Source organism: Pantherophis guttatus, chromosome 6, assembly GCF_059756535.1.
Source record: "Pantherophis guttatus breed Tessera chromosome 6, ASM5975653v1, whole genome shotgun sequence".
NCBI classification, from domain to species: Eukaryota; Metazoa; Chordata; class Lepidosauria; order Squamata; family Colubridae; genus Pantherophis; species Pantherophis guttatus.
In genome coordinates, this window is record NC_142068.1 from 7,819,604 (window position 1) to 7,842,588 (window position 22,985).

At 43.6% G+C, this 22,985-nt stretch overlaps 1 protein-coding gene across 1 annotated transcript in view; it reads left to right on the forward strand.

Annotated features, from left to right (window-relative positions):
- The window catches only part of PSMD2 (proteasome 26S subunit ubiquitin receptor, non-ATPase 2), a 36,730-nt gene that overhangs the window by 11,471 nt on the left and 2,274 nt on the right, over positions 1–22,985 (forward strand). The window contains exons 7-18 of the mRNA XM_087872439.1: positions 2,818–2,962; positions 5,531–5,591; positions 6,598–6,744; positions 8,741–8,847; positions 10,070–10,197; positions 10,781–10,868; positions 11,346–11,508; positions 13,430–13,531; positions 13,745–13,890; positions 14,910–14,993; positions 17,145–17,313; positions 20,483–20,577. Of these exons, the coding sequence (XP_087728565.1) occupies positions 2,818–2,962; positions 5,531–5,591; positions 6,598–6,744; positions 8,741–8,847; positions 10,070–10,197; positions 10,781–10,868; positions 11,346–11,508; positions 13,430–13,531; positions 13,745–13,890; positions 14,910–14,993; positions 17,145–17,313; positions 20,483–20,577 (1,435 nt within the window). The remainder of the gene's footprint in view (positions 1–2,817; positions 2,963–5,530; positions 5,592–6,597; positions 6,745–8,740; positions 8,848–10,069; positions 10,198–10,780; positions 10,869–11,345; positions 11,509–13,429; positions 13,532–13,744; positions 13,891–14,909; positions 14,994–17,144; positions 17,314–20,482; positions 20,578–22,985) is intronic.

A 22,985-nucleotide genomic window follows, 5' to 3' on the forward strand; every position in this document is an offset into this window, starting at 1 on the left:
AATTAATCAGTGGAACTACTTGCCTCCAGAAGTTGTGAATGCTCCAACACTGGATGTTTTTAAGACGAGATTGAACCACCATTTGTCTGGAATGGTATAGGGCAGGGGTGTCAAACCCTTGATTTCATTGTGGGCTGCATCAGGGTTGTGTTTGACCTCGTGGGGCCCGGGGGGGGGAGCATGGCCAGGATGGGTGTGACCAGCTTGACATCACTCGTGTCGGGAACGCCTATGGAGGCCTGAGTGCTTTGCCAGAGAAAATAGGCTCTCAAGCTCCGTTTTCAGCTGCAGTGGCCTCTTGCGCAGTCGAGTTCTGTTTTCACTGGCAGAGGCACCGCGCGGGCCAGTCCTTTGTTGTTTCTAGGGCAGCCCCGCAGTCCAGATCTAAGCACCATGTGGGCTGCATCCCCCCCCCAGGCCTTGAGTTTGACGCCCCTGGTATGGGGTTTCCTGTACTAGAAGACCTCCAAGGTCCCTTCCCAACTCTGTTATTCTGGGGCCGCATCAGGAAGGGGAGAATCAGGTAGTCCTCGACTTACGACCACAGCTGAGATAAAATTACTTTTTCTCCAAGCTGGACAGTGAAGTAAATTTTGCCGCATTTTATAACCTTGACCGTTGAAAGACTGGGAGTTTTTACAAGCTTTCCAAATATATTTTTTTAAAAAAGTGCAGTTGGAAGACTAAAGCCACTAAACATGTCCTGAACCAGCAAAAATGAATGAAGACTCAGCATCCATTTTACCTCCAGGCCTGGAGCAGCAGAGATGTTTTCAAGGACTTCTGGAACGATGGGAGCCCTACAGAATTGCCTGAAAGATGCAGTTTCAAAAAGGCGGATGCTGCAATAGAGACAGCAGGCTGCCTAAGATCCTGACTGCTTGCTTGCGGCAACCCGGAGCCTTCCATTTCGGCTTGATTCATTGGCTGTCTTTCAGACAACAGGCCCTATGCCATGCAGGGCTTTATAGATGATCATCAGCACCTTGAATTGTAGCCAGAATTCAACTAGCAACCAGTGCAACTCAAAAAGGAGGAGGAAGATACATGGGCAGACACATCAGGTTTTTTTTAAAAAAAAAAAAAAAATTAGCCCTCCTTGACGCCCATCTCACCTAGAAGTGACTGCGGGCGGCTTGCAAGCACCAAAAGCCAATAAAAGATTAAAACAATAAATACTCATAATAATAGTAATATTGTCTACACCACTGCATTTGGACCAGTTTTAGCTTCCAAATGGTTTTCAAGGACAGCCCCATGTTGCAGTAATCCATACATGTTATGTTTATTATCTGGCTCCTCATTTTACCAACTTTGGAAGGATGGCTCAGCCTTTCATGGTTTACTAAGGTCGGTAAATCGAGGACCCAGATTGATGGGGGGGGAATATGCTGACTCTGTAAACTGCTTAGAGAGGGCTGTAAAACACTGAAGCAGTATATAAATCTTAAGTGCTACTGCTATTCATACTTTTTCTCTTTTTTAACGGGGAACACAATCTTCTACGAAGAAGGAATCTGAACATGACTATGTCAAAGCTTCACATATTTCCAGTTATCTCATTAATAATTTGACTCCATCTACAATGACCAGAAAGAATTATGAGGACTCAATTTAGAACCTCTGTTAAGTACCAGGCTTTCATTCCAGAATAGAAGCAATAGATGTACAAAATAAAACAATGAATTGTAAATAATAGTCCAAAATTGATCATCCAGGACCAATATTACAGACTTCTAGGGGAAATTAAAATGTTGCTTAATTGAAATTGATAATGCTCAATGTTTGGAAACTAGGGTGAGGAACAGTAACTTTCAGTGAAACCTGCCAACGTTATCGATAATCATGATCATCTTCCTGAGATGGGATATCTTACTTATTTGATGACATTTATTATGACTGCCTACTTTAGCAGGCTCTGGGCTGCTTACAGAATCCATTGCTAAGTTAATTAAAAACATGAATCTGGACTAAAAACAGCCATTAAAATACAGCCGTCCCCTGCGAGGGCTTTAGGTTTTAAGGGATTTAACCCTCACCCTAACTTCTGCTGACTGCCAGCTGCCTGCAATTTGGCAGTTCGAATCTCACCAGGTTCAAGATTGACTCAGCCTTCCATCCTTCCGAGGTGGGTAAAATGAGGATCCAGATTGTTGGGGGCAAGAGGCTGCCTCTGTAAACCGCTTAGAGAGGGCTGTAAAGTGGTATATAAGTCTTAAATTGTCACTGCGTTTTTTTATTTACCAGCTGAGCTCTCATTTCTGGACTATCAGACTTTCCGTAGCTTGCCAAGAATCCTTATCAGTAAGCTAAACTGTGCATGTCTCTCCACCTACATTCCTTCACACTCTTTTCTTTCTTCTCCTGCCAAGAAGTCCGACCACAGAGAGGTGGCCGGCACGAACTTTATCAAAAATGTAACTATTAGATTAGTAAGATGTTTTATTTTCTTTATAACAAATAAATGAGTTTTTCTTAGAAGATATATCTTCGGGTTTGTTTTCTTAAAGTATGCTGGCAAGGAAAGGTCTCGATCCACCCCTCTTAATCAAGGTGCGATTATCCCAAAGGCAGAATGGGATTAATCAGCGCCCTGACACAAGTGCTATTGCTATTTTGGAAACCCTGGAAGACTGAGCCCCATCCATCCCTCTGGGGGATGCTGTTACTCCTGCAAAGCACAGGCTCTTAACCAAAAAAAAAATAAAAAAAAATGAAGGCCACCAACAGGATATTGCTGAGATTTAATACACGACAGTTTGACTTCATCATCTTACAGTCCACTCTAGCTAATTGTTTTTTTTTTTTTTTGTGCAGAGTGGTTCAGAAGCAAATGGCCTTCATGCTGGGCCGCCACGGTGTCTTTCTGGAGCTAAGTGAGGATGTCGAAGAATACGAGGATCTTACAGAGATCATGTCCAACGTCCAGCTCAACAGTAATTTTCTGGCCTTGGCCAGGGAAGTAAGTTCTCTCGCGCTATCACAAAGTGGTTGTTTTTTTCCCTAGTAGGATTTTGAATCTTGAAAAAGGAGCAGTGTGTGGAAATGACTTGCGGAAGGTCCGTTTACAACAGGGGTGTCAAACTCATGGCCCATGGGCTGGATGCGTCACCCGCTGGCCATGCCCATGCCCGGTTTAGCGAAGTGGAAAAAAGTTGGGATACATCATGTGACTACTCTGTGACAATGCCAGTTTGACACCCCTGATTTAGAACAAGGCAAGGGATAAATGTTCAGTCAGAATGACAAGTGGGATATAGACTCCTGGGAAAGCTTTTCAAGCAATCTGGCTTAATTTTAAGAAATGCCTCCTTATCCCCATCCTATAGCATTATTTTGCATCTTAATACCATCTACTGTGGCAAACGAGCTGAGAATGCAGCCTGCCGATACTCTCTGTTTATTTCCTGATATATATATTTTTTTCACAATGGTCATTATGTTTTTGAAACGAAGATCAAATGTTAAGGAATAACACAGGTTGGCCTTGCTTAGTGACTGTTTCGTTTAGCAACCGTTCACAGTTAAAATGGTGGTTAGAGAGTACTTTTATGACCCAAGTCCTCACATTTACGATCTTTGCAGGTCTGTAATGCAAAGAAAAGCTGAAATACGATCACAAGCACAGTTGCTCTTTCACTTAGCAGCCGCTTTGCTTAACAACCAAGGTGTGCTGTCCCAACTGTAGTTGCTAAACAAGGACTGACTGTATTACTTCCTCAAATTTAAGCCAGACTGAACATTTGCGTGGATGTTTTCACTGTTTTTCATTTGATGCAAGGATGAATTTTAATCAGTTCTCAGGCATGGAAGGTTTTTCAACGTATCAATTTTGCTGTGGGTTCTTTTCATGTTTTGGTTTTAACCTGAATATGTTACTAGAATCTATCTTGTTTTCAACAATCAGGATATTGAATGACGCAATGGCATGCAAATGTAATTAGAATCTGGAAAGATTTAGCAAATCGTAAAAAGGAGTATAGAGGTTAAAACTTGTACATGATACAAACCGCTCAGCTAAATATGTTGCATTGAAGTTATCTGGGTAGAATGAAGCTTAAAGACTGCAGTTCTAAATATATTCTGTATATTTCATTGTAAGCCAGCTAAGACATTTAGCATTTAAACTGTGAGATATAATAAAGTTGGTTGTGTTGTCATCTAGTTTTTGGAACCAAGTGCTCAGAAACTAAATATATAATAAAAACTTTTGAAATGGAAAATGTCTTGGGCTGAAGAAATTTGTGGCTACACTGCAGTTGGAATTAAACACTGGTGCTGCATTGTTTTCTTAGGAATGCTGAGCGTGTGTTTAAATATTTGAAATTAGTGCTGGTCTACTTACGTACCATTTCTCTGCTCTCACCTCTTCTAACAGTCAAGGCTGCTTATTTGACATTAAATGCTAGCTGGACAATTTAGTGTAAAAAATGGCATCTTGAGATTTCCAATACCTGTCCCCATTTCTAAATTTCAGTTACAGATAAAACAGGATTTGCAGTCATGGAGTCTTTTTTCATCTCCGTATACTTGTGTGGGGTGATCGGTTATTTGATTCTAACCCTTTTTGTGACCACTCTTTGCAAGCAGGCTGCAAAACATTTTGAATTCAAAACAGTTCCTTGGAAGAGCTGTTCTGAGCTCACCTGGAATGTTCTGGCAACGTTACCGAGATACCAGAAGCACTCTGAATGTAAAACAGCGAAGTTCAGCTCAAAATATTTCCAGCAAGGTCAGAACAACCTGGTTTAACTTTGAAAGAGTTCTTTCAAAATCATAACATTTCAAAGTCAACATGTTTTGCATTTCTAATGAACAGAAATGCTCAGCAGGGCATCTGTGTTCAGCAAGAGTAAAAAAAGAAAAAGACCGTTTTTTTCTGGTTTTCAGTAAACCTTTCCTTTGATTTGGGCATTCATCCAGCACTGCAGGGAACTTGAGATTCTTATGCTACTGATAGCCCCTTAAAACTCATTTTTCCACAAATTTTCCCTAATTGCATTGGTTGAAAAGTGGAGGGCAATTACTTGAGAATTGAGTAACAGAAAAATTATAAAGTAAGCCAACTTACTTCTCGCAAACTGTGGTTTTAAAATGATGTGCTGTGATCTCCTGGGAAGATACAGGCAGCTCTAAGAAAGTTGTGTTTTCCTCAAAGTGACTGAATGTGGGATGTTTACATCATGGAAAATCAAAGCTTTGATTTGGGGTGACAGTGGGACATGGGTGATAAATTAGATTAATTTTCAGGGGGGACCCTATCTAAATGAGCTTAGTTATTACTTTACCACTGTATGTTTATTCTGCAAGTGAATTTGTTTAATATATTATATTTGAATAGCATTAACCTTGATTTTAGGGTTTTGTTTTTTTTTTGGTAACTTAAAAGTGTTGTGAATCACACCTAGTTTGGTCATTCTGTGATTCCATTATATATTTTAAACATGGATAGTGGATTAATTTAATAATCAGGTGAAGACTTGTTTTATACATTAAAGACATCAAAGATAACTCTTTCTTTTGCCTCCAGCTGGACATCATGGAGCCCAAGGTGCCAGATGACATTTACAAAACACATCTAGAAAATAACCGTAAGTGCTGGGCTTTAAAACAGTGAGGTCCTTGCTGACTCTGGGTTCACTAGAAAATTGATGGAATATCTTGGTTGGTTGCAACTCTTGTCATCAGTCTGATTCACACCATTTGGATTTAATTTGAGTATGGAGAGGGGCAGTTCTAACTATATACAGTAGTGGCCAAAATTATATCAATTTTTATGAAGGATTTGCTATTAGAATAGCAGTTACAGTATAAAGAAGAAAAGTGAAACACGTAGAAAAAACGAGATATACAAAAATTATCACTATGTCAGTGCGCGGCCCTCCCGAGCTCCATTTTCGCTGGCAGAGGGTTTCAGGAGGCTGTGGCAGCCGAAAACGGAGCTCGGGAGCCTGTTTTTGTTGGCAGAAGCACCACAGGCCGGTCTTTCACTGTTTCCAAGGCCACATCTAAGTACCCCACGGGCTGCATCCGGCCCCCCGGCCTTGAGTTTGACACCCTTGCTCTAAATCAACCCCCCTGCTCCCCCACACCCAGCCTTCCGTTTGCCCATGGTTTGCGAATTACAAAATCCAGGCAACTTTGACTATTCAACGGGCAGCTAGTGACATTGTAGTTGCTTTGATGGCCAGCGGGTTGGCTAGGCTGCAGCTTCTTAAAAACAATCTTTCTGGCACCGCACAGATGTGTTTTTTTTTGTTTGTTTGTTTTAAAATTTGATTTATATGCCGCCCTTCTCCGGAGACTCAGGCCGGCTTACAATGCGTTAAGCAATAGCCTTCATACTTATGTATATTTATACAAAGTCAGCTTACTGCCCCCACAACTGGGTCCTCATTTCACCTACCTTAGAAAGGATGGAAGGCTGAGTCAACCTTGAGCCTGGGGAGAATTGAACTCGCAGTAATTGCAGGCAGCTGGATATTAAATGCTGCCTTAGGAGGCATTAGCCTCCTACGCCACTCAGGCTCAGATGTTTCATAGTTCTGATCTGAGGCAGGAGCAACCCATTCATTCTTGCGTTCTCTGCTTCCTCAGGGTTTGGCGGTAGCGGTTCTCAAGTGGATTCGGCTCGCATGAATCTGGCTTCCTCCTTTGTGAACGGTTTTGTGAATGCTGCTTTTGGCCAGGACAAGCTGCTGACGGATGATGGCAACAAGTGGCTCTACAAAAACAAGGACCACGGTGAGGGAAGACAAAACCCCAAGAACTGGGTTGGGTGGGGGTGGGGGATGGGGAGAAGGGAGAAGGTGGAGACATTTTGCTCCAGAGTGGGAAATTTTGCACTCACAAGAGATGCTGTCTGGCAATGGATTCATTATTGGGTAGAATTTAGAACTCTGCTTCCGTGATCTGTTTTCTAAGATCCTGGTGTTCTGTCCCCGTCCCACACACGCACCCCCACAGACGGCCCGGAGTTAATAAGCCACACGACAAAGTCTTTGAAGATAAAGCTGGCAGCAACCCAGTGGCTAGCTGCCAATTCAGACTTTACTCACACAAAACAAAGATTAGACTGCAAGCATTCCGATAAAGCAGGCAAAGTTTCAGCAATACAAGGATTAGTCCAAATGCAGTCCAACAAGGCAGGCAGAAGTCCAGTAACACATTTATACCCTGTGGGGTGTGGTCCAGTGACTCAGCTAATCTCTGGCACGCCTTCCCCTCTGCTGCGCACGCTTCTCCCTGCGCCACTGTCAAGGATCCAGCCAGCACTTATCTCCTTCGTCGCTGTCCACCTGTGGCTGCGGGGACGTGCTTGGCTCTGGGCCTATCTCTTGGCCTTCGGTGTCCTCCGGAGGCATTGCCAGAGAGGAGGGTCCTGGAGAGGGAGGCCTTGTCAACTCCTCTCCCTCACTCTCAGAGTCTGCATCTGTCGATAGCCCAGGCTCAGGCAACGGAGCCACAACACCTGGAAACTCACTGGTGTCACTCAGCAAGTGGCAGAACGAGTTGATTTTGCCTGAACTCAGAAGTCAAGAGGGTCAGTCAGGTCTAATTAGTACCAGGATGGTAAATCACCAGGAAACCCCAGAACTGGGATGGCATGATTCTGCCAGAAGAAATTGAAGGTCATTTGTGTAGTGCTGCCCAAAAAATTGCATGGATGTGTTCTTAAAGCTATCGTGAGTCTGGATGGACTCGAAATTTGGATTCAGATTGCCTTTTATTTTATTGGTATAATTGGTAGAATGCTAACAGTTGATACTGATAGAATATTTGTAGCTCGGGTTTGAACTATGGGGTCCTTGGTGCTTTCAGCTCGGTGGGTTTTTGGCAGACATTTCATTATCAAAGTAGATAACATCATCAATACTAGAAGAAAATGGGATTTGCTCTTATTCTCATTCCTTCTCTCTCTCCCTCCCCCCCCCCCACACTCATTCACTCACTAGTGGCTCCTACCAACACTTCCACCAACACTGTAGGGCAAGCCATTAGCATATAGAAAAATAAGAGCAAACCCTACTCCCTTCTAGCACTGATGATGTTACCTAGTTGGATAATGAAACTGCTGCAAAACCCCCACTAAGATCAGAAAGCACTAAGAACCCCCAGCTAAGAGTTGAATATGACAGAATGCTGCACCATGCTATGCAGGCAGTGGATTTACTTTTACACAGGCCAAACTTAAAATAGGTATAATAGGAAGTTTAATTTAGAGTTCCAGCTTTGGACTGCAGAAGGCAGATCAGTCCCTAGATGACAACAAAGAGCTGCTTGTATCTGTTTGCTGCCTCTTGTGGCCGCCTGGATTTTTGCAGCCCAGATCCTCCAGTCTTATCCTAATATTTACAATGGCAGTTGCTCTTTTATGAAGGGGGCTGTAGGCTTCCTTTCCCAGTCATCCATTGTTTCAGGCATTTTACCTTCTCTTCCATGCCTTGAAGTGAGCTTAAACAATTAGCTATTTGGAACGAATGCAGGGATGAGCAATCACTCTCCACATATATCTTCATACACCTCCTCCACCCGCCACCCCACATCCATATGCGAATTAGGACAGCCCCAGGAATCACAACATATTGTGAATAGCTGGGGGTGGATGGATGCACGATTTCCCAAGTTGTTCATTACCCAGAATTGATTAACGCTGGCAGGGAGTAAAACAGAAATCAATAGAAATGGCCATAGTTTGCATATGTATTCTGGTATTCTCATGACTCTGTTTATTCTGCAGGGATGCTGAGTGCGGCAGCCTCGTTGGGGATGATCCTCTTGTGGGATGTGGATGGGGGCCTCACCCAGATTGACAAGTACCTGTATTCCTCAGAAGACTACATCAAGGTGAGCAACCCTGCTGCAGAGGTGGTATTCAGCCGGTTCGTACCAATTCAGACGAACTGGTAGCGGAGATTGCGGATGGGTCTGCCCACCCGTCCCGGCTCTATGCCATCCTATTTAGGCACGGTTTTGAGGCTGGGCGACTGCGCGGAAAGTGCATGAACAAAGCGAGTGTGCGCGTGTGAGGCGAACCAGTAGCAACAAAATGTGAAACCCACTGCTGCCCTACTGCTAACCTAAATGCTCCCACGTGGAGCAGATAAAAACAGAGTCCTTTGAACTGAAATCCCCCTTTTTTCCCTAAAGCTTCATACAGATATAAAAAGTGCTGTAGCTCCATTTTTGTGCTATCAATCCCTCTTCTGTTCATGTCTGAGCAGTTTTTGTTGGGGGTGGAGTGGGGCTTATTCATCATTAGATATATCTCTTTCTTTAAAAAATATATATATACATTTTTCTGTAACACACATTAGTGCTGTTCTGTCCCCGTCCCACACACGCACCCCCACAGACGGCCCGGAGTTAATAAGCCACACGACAAAATCTTTGAAGATAAAGCTGGCAGCAACCCAGTGGCTAGCTGCCAATTCAGACTTTACTCACACAAAACAAAGATTGGACTGCAAGCATTCCGATAAAGCAGGCAAAGTTTCAACAATACAAGGATTAGTCCAAATGCAGTCCGACAAGGCAGGCAGAAGTCCAGTAACACAGAGATCATGGATTATTTCTAGTTTTTGCTCGTCACAAACTGAACCGGCCACCACACCCACATTTATACCCTGTGGGGTGTAGTCCAATGACTCAGCTAATCTCTGGCACGCCTTCCCCTCTGCTGCGCACACTTCTCCCTGCGCCGCTGTCGAGGATCCAGCCAGCACTTATCTCCTTCGTCGCTGTCCACTTGTGGCTGCGGGGACGTGCTTGGCTCTGGGCCTATCTCTTGGCCTTCGGTGTCCTCCGGAGGCATTGCCAGAGAGGAGGGTCCTGGAGAGGGAGGCCTTGCCAACTCCTCTCCCTCACTCTCAGTCTGCATCTGTCGATAGCCCAGGCTCAGGCAACGGAGCCACAACAAGTGCTTTGTAAACAGTGTATCGTCTGGGTCAATTTATGTTGTACATATAATAATAATGGTAATATTATTTGTACATATTAATCATTTAGATATATCTCTTATTGTATCCTGTATTCTGGACCGTGTTTTCCTTTCTTGTCTTTCCTCCAGTCAGGGGCTCTCCTGGCTTGTGGCATCGTGAACTCTGGCGTGAGGAACGAATGCGACCCAGCCCTTGCGCTGCTTTCTGACTACATCCTTCACAACAGCAACACCATGCGCATTGGTGCCATCTTTGGGTGAGGATAGCAAATGCAACAGCACTTAGGCTTATATACCGCTTCACAGTGCTTCACGGCCTTCTCTAAGCGGTTTACCGAGTTGGCCTATGACCCCCACAACAGTCTGGATCTTTCTCAATCTGCCTAGTCTTTCTATTTCTTCCTCATGCAGCGCAGTGTCAGGGTTCCGACGGATGCCCTAATTAAATCATGAGCCTCGAGCCAATATTCAAAAGAAATCCAGTTATTTATTAGGAGCTTCATGTCGGCACGGTCCAAGTGAAGCCAACTCTGACCCCACGTAATTTACGACCCAGGCTTGACTCTGTTCCCCCCCTCTCTCCAGGGTGTGTCATCAGTCACATTTGACAACGGAGCAATTTTGCGGGTTGTAGAGATCATTCCCCTCCGGCTGCGATGGGTAATCCTGGGAGATAGCCTTGAGAGAGATATCTCTGGAATGTGCTTTTGTTTTTGGCTGCCGTGCTGCTTCGCCATTTTCCCATCCCCTTGCCGATGGCAACTCAAGAGCAGGCCAGGGATGCTTTGCGAGTTGACACACAGACTATATCCTTCAAACCACGTTGTGCTCTCTTGGCAGGCTGGGACTGGCCTACGCAGGATCCAACCGAGAAGATGTCCTGACCTTGCTGCTTCCTGTTATGGGGGATTCCAAATCCAGCATGGAGGTGAGAGAGAAGAAACCCTAAAGATTGGCTGAGAGATCTGTGGTGGGTATGGAGTGGGGATACAGAATTGGAGATCCTTGAGTCTCTGCTTAAGTGGGACTTTTTCACAAAATGTTTTGAGGGCAATGGATTGCAGAGCGTGTGGACTTCAACTCCCAGAATTCCCAAGCCAGCATGGCCTGGCTGAGAGATTCTGGGAGTTGAAGACTTAAAAGTTAACCATGTTTGGAGACCATGCTCTAACTTGCAAGAAAAGGCTATTTCTTGCAAAACTCTGCTTGATAAATTTCCCCCCACTTCTGTGGTTTCTTATGAGGGTCATGATGTGAACTGGATTCTCTCTCTTTGGAAAAACTTCCCATTGGAAAAGATTGGACAACCATTTGTCTGAAATGTTATAAGGTTTCCTGCCTAAACGGGGTTGGACGAGAAGACCTCCAAGGTCCCTTCCGTTATTCCATTCTATTCTTTCCCCAGGTGGCTGGCGTGACAGCCCTGGCCTGCGGAATCATTGCAGTGGGCTCTTGCAACGGTGATGTCACCTCCACCATCCTCCAAACCATTATGGAGAAGTCCGAGACAGAACTGAAGGACACCTACGCCAGATGGCTGCCTCTTGGCCTGGGCCTGAACCATCTGGGTAAGTGAATTCTCTAGGATGGTCCCTGTATGTCAGAAAAAAGGCCTGCATAAGAGGGAGGTGCCCTTGAGTGCTAATTATAGGTACAGGTAGTCCTCGAGTTACGGCCATAATTGGGCCCAAAATATATGTTGCTGGGCCCAAAATTTATGTTGCTAAGTGAATGTCAGGGTATGTATGAAGAGTTAATAGCTGTAAGCTGATGAGAAGTTGTAAGCGGAGGCAACTGGAAGCTGATGCAATGGAATGAGGCAGCAGAGTTACTGCCACTTTAAGAAGCTGGGTAAGAAGCTGCCTATATAAGGGAAGGCATTAGAGGGCGTTTCTTTCTCCTCATGTCTTCTCATGTTCTCTCCTGGTGTATCTCATTGTTCTCTGTGTATCAGTAGCTGTATGATAAAGGTATTTAACCAGGTATAAGTCTGTAAATATTTAGCTGTAGATAAAACCACTGTTACTTATCTAAAAGGCTCTGTGCTGTGTTTTGCTCGTGGGTTTATCTCATAATATTAGTCAAGCTGCCTAAACTCTTGACAGCGGAGCACTTGTTAAGTGAGTTTTGCCCCATTTTACGACTCTCCTTGCAACAGCTGTTAAGGGAATCATTGCACTGGTTAAGTTTATAACCCGGTTGTGAAGTGAACCTGGCTTCCCCATTGACTTTTGCTTGTCACACGGTCGCAAAAACTGATCACGTGACCCCACTGCAACCGTCATACATATGAACCAATGGCCAAGTGCCTGAATTATTTATGACCTCCTGCCCAGTAATTTTAAATATTCTGCTCCTCAACGTAGGTTTTTTTTTTTTTAACTTTTCTTTTTCTGAAATGCTTTCAAACATTCTCCTTCTCTTCTTTCTTAGAGCTATCTATTTTTTGGGGGGGGGGAATGGAAGACAGGAGCAGAAGACCCACGAGAAATCCTCCCCCAATATAAGGAGAGCCTTTAGTTGCCTTATTCCAACAGCATTGTATCGTTTTCGTCACACACACACACACACCCCTGCATTAAGACACAACACTTCGCTTGGGATCAGAACTATCAGTGAGCTATTTCATGAGGACGCTCTGTTTTTCGCAAATATGCCCCGTGCTTTTTAGTTCCTATCCTCAGTTCCTTGATTGACTTGAAAAACAAAAGAGTTTTTGTATACGGGCTCGATGCACAAGTAGCAAAAAATAAAGCAGAGACATTGTGACCTGCTTCCCACAGTTCTTTGAAGCATAAACAGGTGTGCTTAGAACCGGATCTTTGAAATTGGTGACTTTAGAGCTCATTAGATGAAGAATCTGTTCTTTTCTAAATATAGGGAGGGAGAGGAGAGAGAGAGAGAGAGAGAGAGAGAGAGAGAGAGTGTAGTCTAACAGAAAGATCAAGCCTGTATGTTCTCATGAGGCTGTTCGCTGATTTTACAGGTACTCCTCGACGTACAACCATTCGTTTAATGACCGTTCAAAGTTACAACAGCAGTTGCGACGTACGACCAGTTTTCCCACTTATGGGCGTTGCAACATCCCATAAATTTAATCTTGTGATCAAACTTTGGCAACCGGTGTGTCTTTACAATAGTTATAGCATCCTGAGTTCAGGGATTGTCATTCGAAAGATTCTTGGGGAGCTTCCAACAAGCCAGATCAGTGGGGGAAGACAGATTCGTTTAACGACTGCATAATTTGCTTAACAACTGTAGTGTTTTGCTTAACGACCATGGCAAAAAAAGGCCCCCAAAGTGGTGCAAGGCTCACTAAACTGTCTTGCTTAGGAATGAACATTTCGGGCTCCATTGTGGTCATATGTCGAGGATTACCTGGATTGACCTGGGCTGGGCAATGGATGTAGTAGTTCTTTTTAGACGGTCTCGATGTAACATCAGTCACTTGAGTGGATGCTGAAGTATTTTTGCTCCCAATTTTCACAGGAAAGGGTGAGGCCATTGAAGCAATCCTGGCTGCCCTGCAGGTTGTGTCTGAACCTTTCCGTAGCTTTGCCAACACCCTCGTGGACATCTGCGCCTATGCAGGTCAGTCTGGTGTGGGAATGGGAGGTTGGGAGATTCCTGTCCTTTTCATTCCTGGTCTGCATTCACACAACACAAAGCAAACTCAGGCGAAGGTCTAGCACCCTGAATTTGCATGTTTATTTTGTTAGGATTTTTCGTAGTGTAACCCAGAAAACATAATGCTGTTGACGCAGGCTATGTGAATTCAGTCACACGTTTGTGGTGTCCCCACAGGATCTGGGAATGTGTTGAAGGTTCAGCAGCTTCTTCATATCTGCAGCGAGCATTTTGATTCCAAAGAGAAGGAGGAGGAGAAAGAGAAGAAGGAGAAAAAAGACAAAGAGAAGAAAGATAATGCGGCTGACATGGGCGCTCACCAGGTGATGGCTTCTGTCCATTTTTTGTACTTTGTCTTTTGAGATAAGGGACGCGGTGGCTCAGTGGCTAAGACGCTGAGCTTGTCGATCGAAAGGTCGGCAGTTCTGTAGTTCGAATCCCTAGTGCCGCATAACGGGGTGAGCTCCCGTTATTTGTCCCAGCTTCTGCCAACCTAGCAATTTGAAAGCACATAAAAAATGCAAGTAGAAAAATACGGACCACCTTTGGTGGGAAGGTAACAGCGTTCTGTGCGCCTTCGGCGTTTAGTTATACCGGCCACGTGACCACGGAGACGTCTTTGGACAGTGCTGGCTCTTCGGCTTTGACACGGAGATGAGCATCGCCCCCTAGAGTCAGGAACAACTAGCATGTATGTGTGGGGGAACCTTTACCTTTACCAGACGAATAGACACTAACAGGTGATGATGTGTTCAGTTAACAGCACAAAAATGTAATTGCTGTCTTCTGATTTTTAATCCATAAGCCCAAATGTGTACAGGCATTCCAAAATAATATGGAAAATGGGGTGCTGCTGTTCAATTACTGTTTTTGTCTTGTCTTGCATTCATAGTTTCTTTTTCTGCCAGTTTTATCAGGAGAGCAGACAGACAAAATGAGATACTGAAACCTCATTCAGGTGTCGGTAGAAACACTCCGCAACCCTCTTGTCTGAAGCAGTTAAAATTCATTTGGCTTTACCTATCAAACTGTAAGAAGAGGAAATTGTTCCCAAATTGGACACTTGTGCGTTGGGAGTTACGTAATAAACAGAACCCTGGTTAAAACCGAGGGATGTCATGGATTGTTAGCAAGCTGAGTGTTTACTTACACTCAATTCAGTAAACCTGCTTCTCTTCCCCCACTCTCCTTTTACAAGGCAACCTGATTTGAAGCTTTGTCTGTCTTGCCTTGAGCAGCTGGGCCAGCACATTTATTCTCCAGTTTTTTTTATAAAAAAATCCTATATTTAGCGATGTTATGATATGTCCTGTGGTTTCACACGTGGTCTCTCCTGCTGCAGGGTGTGGCGGTGCTGGGGATTGCGCTCATAGCTATGGGCGAGGAGATCGGGGCAGAGATGGCTCTACGTACCTTTGGTCACCTGGTGAGTAGGAGGCTGAAGAGACCTGGAACGTGGGGAAGGGAGAGGGCAGTAAAGATAACAGGTGGACCTCAACTTGCAACCATTCGTTTAGTGACCGTGTGAAGTATAGTTTCTGTAAACCATCGTACACATAAGAGATGTGTATCTTAACAACCTTGAGCCCCGTGTACAAGTAGCCCTCAACTAGTCTATTACAGGCAAATCCCAGATTTTCACTTGTGTTTTTTTTTTTTTTAAAAAAAATTGATTTATATGCCGCCCTTCTCCGGAGACTCAGGGCGGCTTACAATGCGTTAAGCAATAGCCTTCATACTTTTGTATATTTTATACAAAGTCAGCTTATTGCCCCCACAAACTGGGTCCTCAATTTACCTACCTTAGAAAGGATGGAAGGCTGAGTCAACCTTGAGCCTGGGGAGATTCGAACTTGCAGTAATTGCAGGCAGCTGAATGTTAATAACAGGCTATTAGTCTGCTGCGCCACCAGGTTCTTACTTGTTGAGCCGTGTTATCTTTTCTTCTCATTGTTTGGGTGGGTGGAAGATCTTCACCTGCTCTACAATGAAAGGGCCGGTGGGGGGAGGGGGGGCAACATCAGCAAAGGAAATAAGGATGAGCCACAATTTTATATTTTGTTTTATTAATCAAATTTGAATGCCCTTGAGAGCCCTCTCCACAGCGGCCACACAACCAATTTAAAGAGTAGCCATGATAATCCTTTGCATGAAATCCAACCGAGAATCTCGTTGCTCTTTAAAATCTCTCTCTCTCTCTTTTTTTTAGTGCTGTCTCCCACCAAATTCTGGTCACTATCAATACTATTTGCTTCTGTGATGTTATGTGCACAAGTCATATGACGACATAATCCTGTGTGAAAGGCGCTAAAAATTATTGCACTATATTTTCCTTCCAAAATGAGTAGGGAAATTGAATTTCCCTCAACAAATTTATTCTGTATAGGCATTTGTAGAAGTAAGGTTGTGGTATACAATCCACAAGTTACATATGTACACAAATGTTGAGGAAGATGATGACAGAGAAGATAAAGAAAAGACCAGTTTTATGTGAATTTAGGACCAAAATCGTGCCAATCTGAAAATGTAAACATATGAATAGAATAGAATAGAATAGAATAGAATAGAATAGAATAGAATAGAATAGAATAGAATAGAATAGAATAGAACAGAACAACAGAACAGAACAAAATTCTTCACTGGCCAAGTGTGATTGGACACACAAGGAATTTGTCTTTGGTGCATAGGCTCTCACTGTACATAAAAGAAAAAATAAAATATATTCGTCAAGAATCATAAGATACAGCACTTCGTGATAGTCATAGGATACTAATAAGCAATCAAATCATACTAGGAAACAATAAAAACAATATAAGTTGTAAAGATACAAACAACATCATTGAGGGGCCTGGTGGCTCAGCAGACTGATAGCGTTGTGATTAACACCAGCTGTCTGCAATTACTGTAAGTTCGAATCTCACCAGGCTCAAGGTTGACTCAGCCTTCCATCCTTTCTAAGGTAGGTAAATTGAGGACCCAGTTTGTGGGGGCAATAAGCTGACTTTGTATAAATATACAAAAGTATGAAGGCTATTGCTTAACACACTGTAAGCCGCCCTGAGTCTCCGGAGAAGGGCGGCATATAAATCAAATTAAAAAAAAAAAAAACATGGATAAACTTTAAAATAGCCAATTTCAACCTTTACTTTTACAGTTGATAACCTGGATGGGGGTTGCAATCTACCCTCTGCGAAACCATTGCATGTTCTCCAGGAAATGTGAATTTAGTTAAATGCCCATGGAGATTCCTCAATCATCCAAGACATGGTTTGTCCCAAAAGTGCTTTTTCAAAACGCAACTGGACTTTCTTTATTTTTCCTTGAAGGCGTTTCGCTTCTCATCCAAGAAGCTTCTTCAGTTCAGAACTAAAATCCAGTTGCCTTTTGAAAAAGCATCTTCCCGTTACTCCAGTAAGTGGCAGATGGTCTCTGGGGACACTTCGGTTTTTGTTCTTCTCTACGCAGTTGTGATCAAAGAGCTTATTTTTGTCCATGGTGTGTTGCCGTGGTAGGATTAGAGACCACAATGGTCTGCAGCAAAAGACCCTGATGCTTTAATGGTCCTCTTTTTTTTCAGCTACGATATGGGGAACCGACTCTTCGACGAGCTGTTCCGTTAGCTCTGGCTCTCATTTCTGTGTCCAACCCTCGCCTCAACATCCTTGACACTCTCAGCAAGTTTTCCCACGATGCTGACCCCGAGGTGTCCTACAATTCTATCTTCGCCATGGGCATGGTGGGCAGCGGTAAGCCTGTCCAGGGTATTGGTGAGGGGAGGGCATTACTGGTGCTTAATGTCTATCCAGATGATGGTTGTCTCAAAGGTGTTTCTTTTCAAGAGGCAACTGGACCTTCCTGTTTTTTCTTTTGAAGACGTTTCGCTTCTGATCCAAGAAGCTTCTTCAGGATAGTGGGAAATGGAAGGATTTATACTGCTTGCAGACAGGTGGTCATTTGCATTCTTTTAGCAAGTCACTGAGGCCACCTGGAAGTTGATCTGTGTCCTCAGGGTCACCTGAGTAGTGCAAATGGGTGTGGAGCCTTGTCAGATTCCGGTCTAAAGCGTGAGGAAAAACACCAAAGAACAGAGTCTTGAATTGTAATGGTTTATTTCCCTCATGAACACCCGGCACTAATTGACGTTCATCAATTGAAATAAAAAGTCAGGATCACCCAGTTTTTTTCATTTTATTTAATTTGTATACCGCCCTACTCCTGAAGGACTCAGGGCGGTGAACAGGCACAGAATAAAACACGTAAAATACAAAAATTAAGAAATAAATAAAATTGAATTAAATCAATTTAGCTCAAGACAAATTTAAAACCCCAGGTTAAGAACAAATTAAAATTTACATTAAAAAAGAATGGGAAAGGTTAGGCCAGACCAGCCTGGTGAAATAAAAAGGTTTTAAGAACGCGGCGGAAGGTGCGTAGATCCAGGATCCTCCGTATCTCCGGGGGGAGCTCGTTCCAGATAGTAGGTGCCCCCACAGAGAAGGCTCTCCCCCTGGGGGCCGCCAGCCGACATTGTTTGGCTGACGGCATCCGGAGGAGTCCCTCTCTGTGAGAGCGTACTGGCCGGTGGGAGGCTGTTTGCGGCAGCAGGCGGTTCCGTAAATTTGTTTTTTTTTGCTTTAATTTATATTTCCCCACTGTTTAAACATTTCCCTAGCCCTGCCCAGCCACCCACGCGCCCGCCCCACCCCTCAGTCTTCCACAATCCAGGTCAGTCGAAAGCAAGTAGGGAATCTAGCAGAGTTCAAACACCAGCCACACACAGCGCGCAGGTGTCCACCCTCTTCTCAGCCGTGTGGCCGCCTCACAGCGGGTCGGCTGTGTCTGGTTTTTCCTCGCCCATCCAGCTGTCGGTTTTGGCGTGGATCTGGTGGTCCGATGGGTGTAGCTTGTGATGGGCATTACGCTCACTGAGAGAGGCATTCCCGCTTCTCCATTCCCCGCCAGAATGACAGCCCTGGGCCTCCAGGCACACCAGGGCTGACAGAGCCTTCCTGGAACTGCTGAAAGGACTATGTTGTAGACTGGAGATAGATGATGTTGTATCCCTCTCTCACCTTCTGTTGAGAGAGGGCTGTTCAATTTTGACCTAAATGACCTCTTTCAAACCAGCGGTCCTCTCTGTCCAAAATGTGGACTTTGCTGTCTTCAAAAGACTGGCCTTTGTCTTTTAAATACAGACTGCTGAATCTTGTCCTGATGGGTTTGGTCTCCTATGTTGTGCCATGCGTTTATGAAGTGGTTGTTTTGTTTCCCCAATGCACAGATCTGCACATGTCTCACTTCATTGTAGTGCATATCCCACATTGCTCAGTTTGTGTCTGGGCATTTTATCTTTGGGGTGGGCAAGCTTCTGCCTTAATGTATTTTTGGTGCTTGGAGATTGCTTGGAGATACCTACAACTGGCATTACAGATTGTCCTCGATTTATGACCAGTTGCTTCGTGACCATTCAAACTTACAAGGGACCCTGAGAAAGCTACTTGCAATCTAGATTTGAACTAAAACATCTGCTTCCTCACAGTCATATATCTGTCTGTCTTGCATTTACAGCCATTTGCAGCCTTCCGTGGTCACGATCACAATTTCTGTGTTTTTGCTGGAAACCGTCATGTACTTCCAATTTCTGGCAAAAAAAACACTCCACAGCTAACAATGCAGCATTTGCTGAACAACCGCCTCCAAAACGGTCATAAAATCGGGCATGGTGTCACCCAGTGACTTGCTTTATTACCGTCATGACTACAACCGAAATTGCAGGCTCAGTTAACCATCGTAATTCGAGGATTATCTGATTTAAATATATTCCAGAGAGCCAGCTGACATAAAAAGTAATGTACCCAGAGCGGGGCATTTTCAGGAAAAGGCAGTGAGTGAGAAGGGAAGAGGGGCAACAAGGAACAAGAACTACTGAACTTGTGGAGAACTTGGCTAGATATGCAGCAATATTTGAGAGTAGATTTGAAACAGGAATCCAACTTGGGTTGGTTTCTAGCTCCTTTCCTTTTCGGGCTCTTCTAGAATGGTGGTAATCTAGCAAAAACAGAGCTTTGGGGGCATTTAGAGACTTAGGGATTTGTGGTGTAGAAAGCTACCCAGGCCATTTCAAATTGTTTAGTTATTGTTCTTGTAGGCCTGGTCTCTCTGAGCATTAAAAGCTTTTCCTAGCACTGTCTAAAGTTGTTGCCGTAGAACCTGGAAGTTTTTTTAAAAAAACATTTTTTATTAGATTATAGAATAAAATAACGAAAACCTGACATAATGGGAAGGAGAAAGGGAAAAGGAAAGTGAGAGGAGGAAGAGAGAGAAAATTTTAAAAAAGCGTCGACTTTCGACTCCCTCTGTTGCAGTAGAATAAAGCAATAACGTCGAACCTCAACTTTTTTACTTTTCCAAAATGATATAAACCAGCCGTTTCTATAACAACAAATCAATCTAATCATTAAAACCCAAAATCAAAGTTTCATTTTTTTCCCCCACCTCAAGCACAAAGTCCGGAAGTGGCCTCCACGTAGCAACAAAAGTACTTATATTGTTCAATCAAAACAGACAATTTAGCCATCTCTACCAGCTCCATCCACCATGGTGGGAATCGAAATGTCCTTCCATTCTTGTGCATACAGTAGTCTTGGAATTTTTTCATAGAGGTCATGCGCGGTTAAAAAAAAAAAGCCACATAAACACCTGATCGATTTGTTCAGTGATTATTCTCCATTTAGCATGATTAAAAACCAAATAATCAAGCTTGAAAGTTTCTGGAATATTTCTGACGGCTTCTCCTCTCAACAGGTTTACTTACACAAGTTTTGTGGCATCCTTCCTTGTTTTTCCTCCACAAGTATTTTCTTTTCTTTTCTTTTCTTTTTTGGCTTGCCTGACCCTATCTGTCTCTCTCCATAGGTACCAACAACGCTCGCCTGGCTGCAATGCTGAGACAGCTGGCACAATATCACGCTAAGGATCCCAATAACCTTTTCATGGTGCGATTGGCTCAGGTAATGGTAAAGTCTAACCTCTGCCCCAATAAACAGCTTGGGGCAGGGGTGGGTTCTACTTACCTCCGCTACTGGTTTGCAATGGGAGCGCGCGCACAGAGTATTCATGATGACGTCCAGGCGGGTGGGCGGAGCTTCCCATCGTTACTACCGGTTCGCAAGAACTGGACCGAACCGGGAGCAACCCACCACTGGCTTGGGGACATCATTAAGCGTAGGTGAAACATCCAGAGGAATGAGCATATTTATTATTTGGCTATGGCGAATATTCAGGATTCCTCTGTGGTGCAAAGCACAGCATAGCTTAACCATTTAATCACACCTGAGAGACTTAACTTGGCTCACGCCTGAGACCCACACAGCAGACCACTGTTAGCAATGCCTATGGAGATTCTCAGTCATCCAGGTCATGGTTTTCCAAAGATGCTTTTTTTTCCAAGAGGCAACTGGACTTCCTTGTTTTTTCTTTGATTGGATTTCCAGAAAAATTGCAGGCTAGAGGAACCATTAGCACTTCAGTTTGAGATGCAGACAACACAGACTCGTCCCCAACAGCCTGCTTCTGTTCTCAAAAGTGAAGGGACACAGGGCAGAAAAAAACATCCTGCAGCCAAGAAGGCTCCATGCCCATTTGCACCACTCAGGTGACCTCTGAGGACACAGATAAACCTCTTAAGTGGCCTCAAGGACTCTCTAAAAGGATGCAAATGACCGGCTGTCTGCAAGGAGTATAAATCCTTCCATTCCCCACCATCCAGTCAGAGCTGAAGAAGCTTTTTGGATGAGAAGTGAAATGTCTTCAAAGAAAAAATAAGAGAGTCCGGTTGCCTCTTGAAAAAGCACCTTTGGGACATACTGTTAGCAATGTTTTGCAAATCTGCTTCTCCAGCTGATAAAGCTTAGACTTCATTTTTAATTTGATGTACTTCTGCTGTGATGAAAAGGAACTGGCGCATTTGTTCTAAAACTATTTAGCTGTGCTATGTCCTCTGAGTTTTCCATCCAGAGATCTTGCAATGAATCAGGCTGCGCTTATAGTCCCGGTTAATAGATCTCAGGATGGGAGATGCATAGGGAAAAAAAAAAGAGGGGGGATCAGAAGATCCTGAGGTAGAAAGAGGATTTACTCTTGGGTTGTTCTGGGGAAGCAGAGATGTTGTAATCTCCTCGCTTCGTTCTTTGTCGAGAAAAGGATCTGGGAAACCTGATGGGAGAGAACTCCAACCAGTAGTGATGTAGTGGTTAGAACAAACCCTAATCATAACAAACAAAGTATATGTGGTATATATAAGTACAAATATACACAGTGACATATTTCCTTTTTTATCTTAATGACGGTGTATAATTATTATTTTTAATTTCTTACTAAATTTTAACTTTACCTTCTTTTCCATTGGTTCATCCACTCATACCAACTATCCCATACCTTAAAGTACTGTGAGTCTTATCTTTCAATTTCAACGTTAGTCTATCCATTTCTGCACATGTATAATTTTTTTGAATTATTTGCTGCTCCGTTGGCAATTGATCTGTTTTCCAGACTTGTGCTAGGGCTAACCTAGCCGCCGTGATTATATGTAATATTAGGTACTTTTTTTCTTTTCTAATGTTTTGTTTAAGCATTCCTAACAAAAAGATTTCTGGTTCTAGCTCAATATCTTCCGCAATTATTTCTGATATCCAAATTTTTATTTTTATCCAATATTTCTTAATTTTGGGGCAAAGCCACCAGACATGAAAGAAGGTTCCCTGTGCTTGCTTACATTTCGAACACGTTGGGTTAAGATTTGCATACATCCTCGCCAATCTTGCAGGGGCTAGATACCATCTGTACCACATCTTGTAGTGGTTCTCCTTATATGCTACCGATTTTGTTATTCTGTAGTTGGTTTCCCATACCCTTTCCCATTCTTCCAATTGTATGTTTTTACCAATATTCCTTGCCCAGGCTATCATCTGTCCTTTGACTAGATTTTCTGCCAGGTCGAATTCTAATAAGTATTTATACATCTTTGAAATCAAGTTTCCATCTTTAGCTCCTAATAATTTGTCTAGCCGATTGGGATTTATTTCGATTCCTCCTTCCTCACTATCTTTATTGTATCTAGTTTGTATTTGTAGGTAGAGCCACCAATCTATTTCTATACCTTGTTCCCTAAGTTCCTGCCGTATCATCTTACGTTTCAATGAAGCACTGTCCAAGGCAATTCAAAACCACCTCTATTAACCATTAATTGGTACAGTGGAGTACTTAACTGACAACTGTGGAAGGAAACCTAAAATCTCACGGGTGGGGAGCAACTGGCGCAGCTTCTCCCCTGACTCTTAGGGCGGCCAGCCTCTTGGCTTGTTCAGTGCCTGTGGGGTTAGTGATGACAAGCCGTTGCTAGAGTCACGTTTGGGAGGAT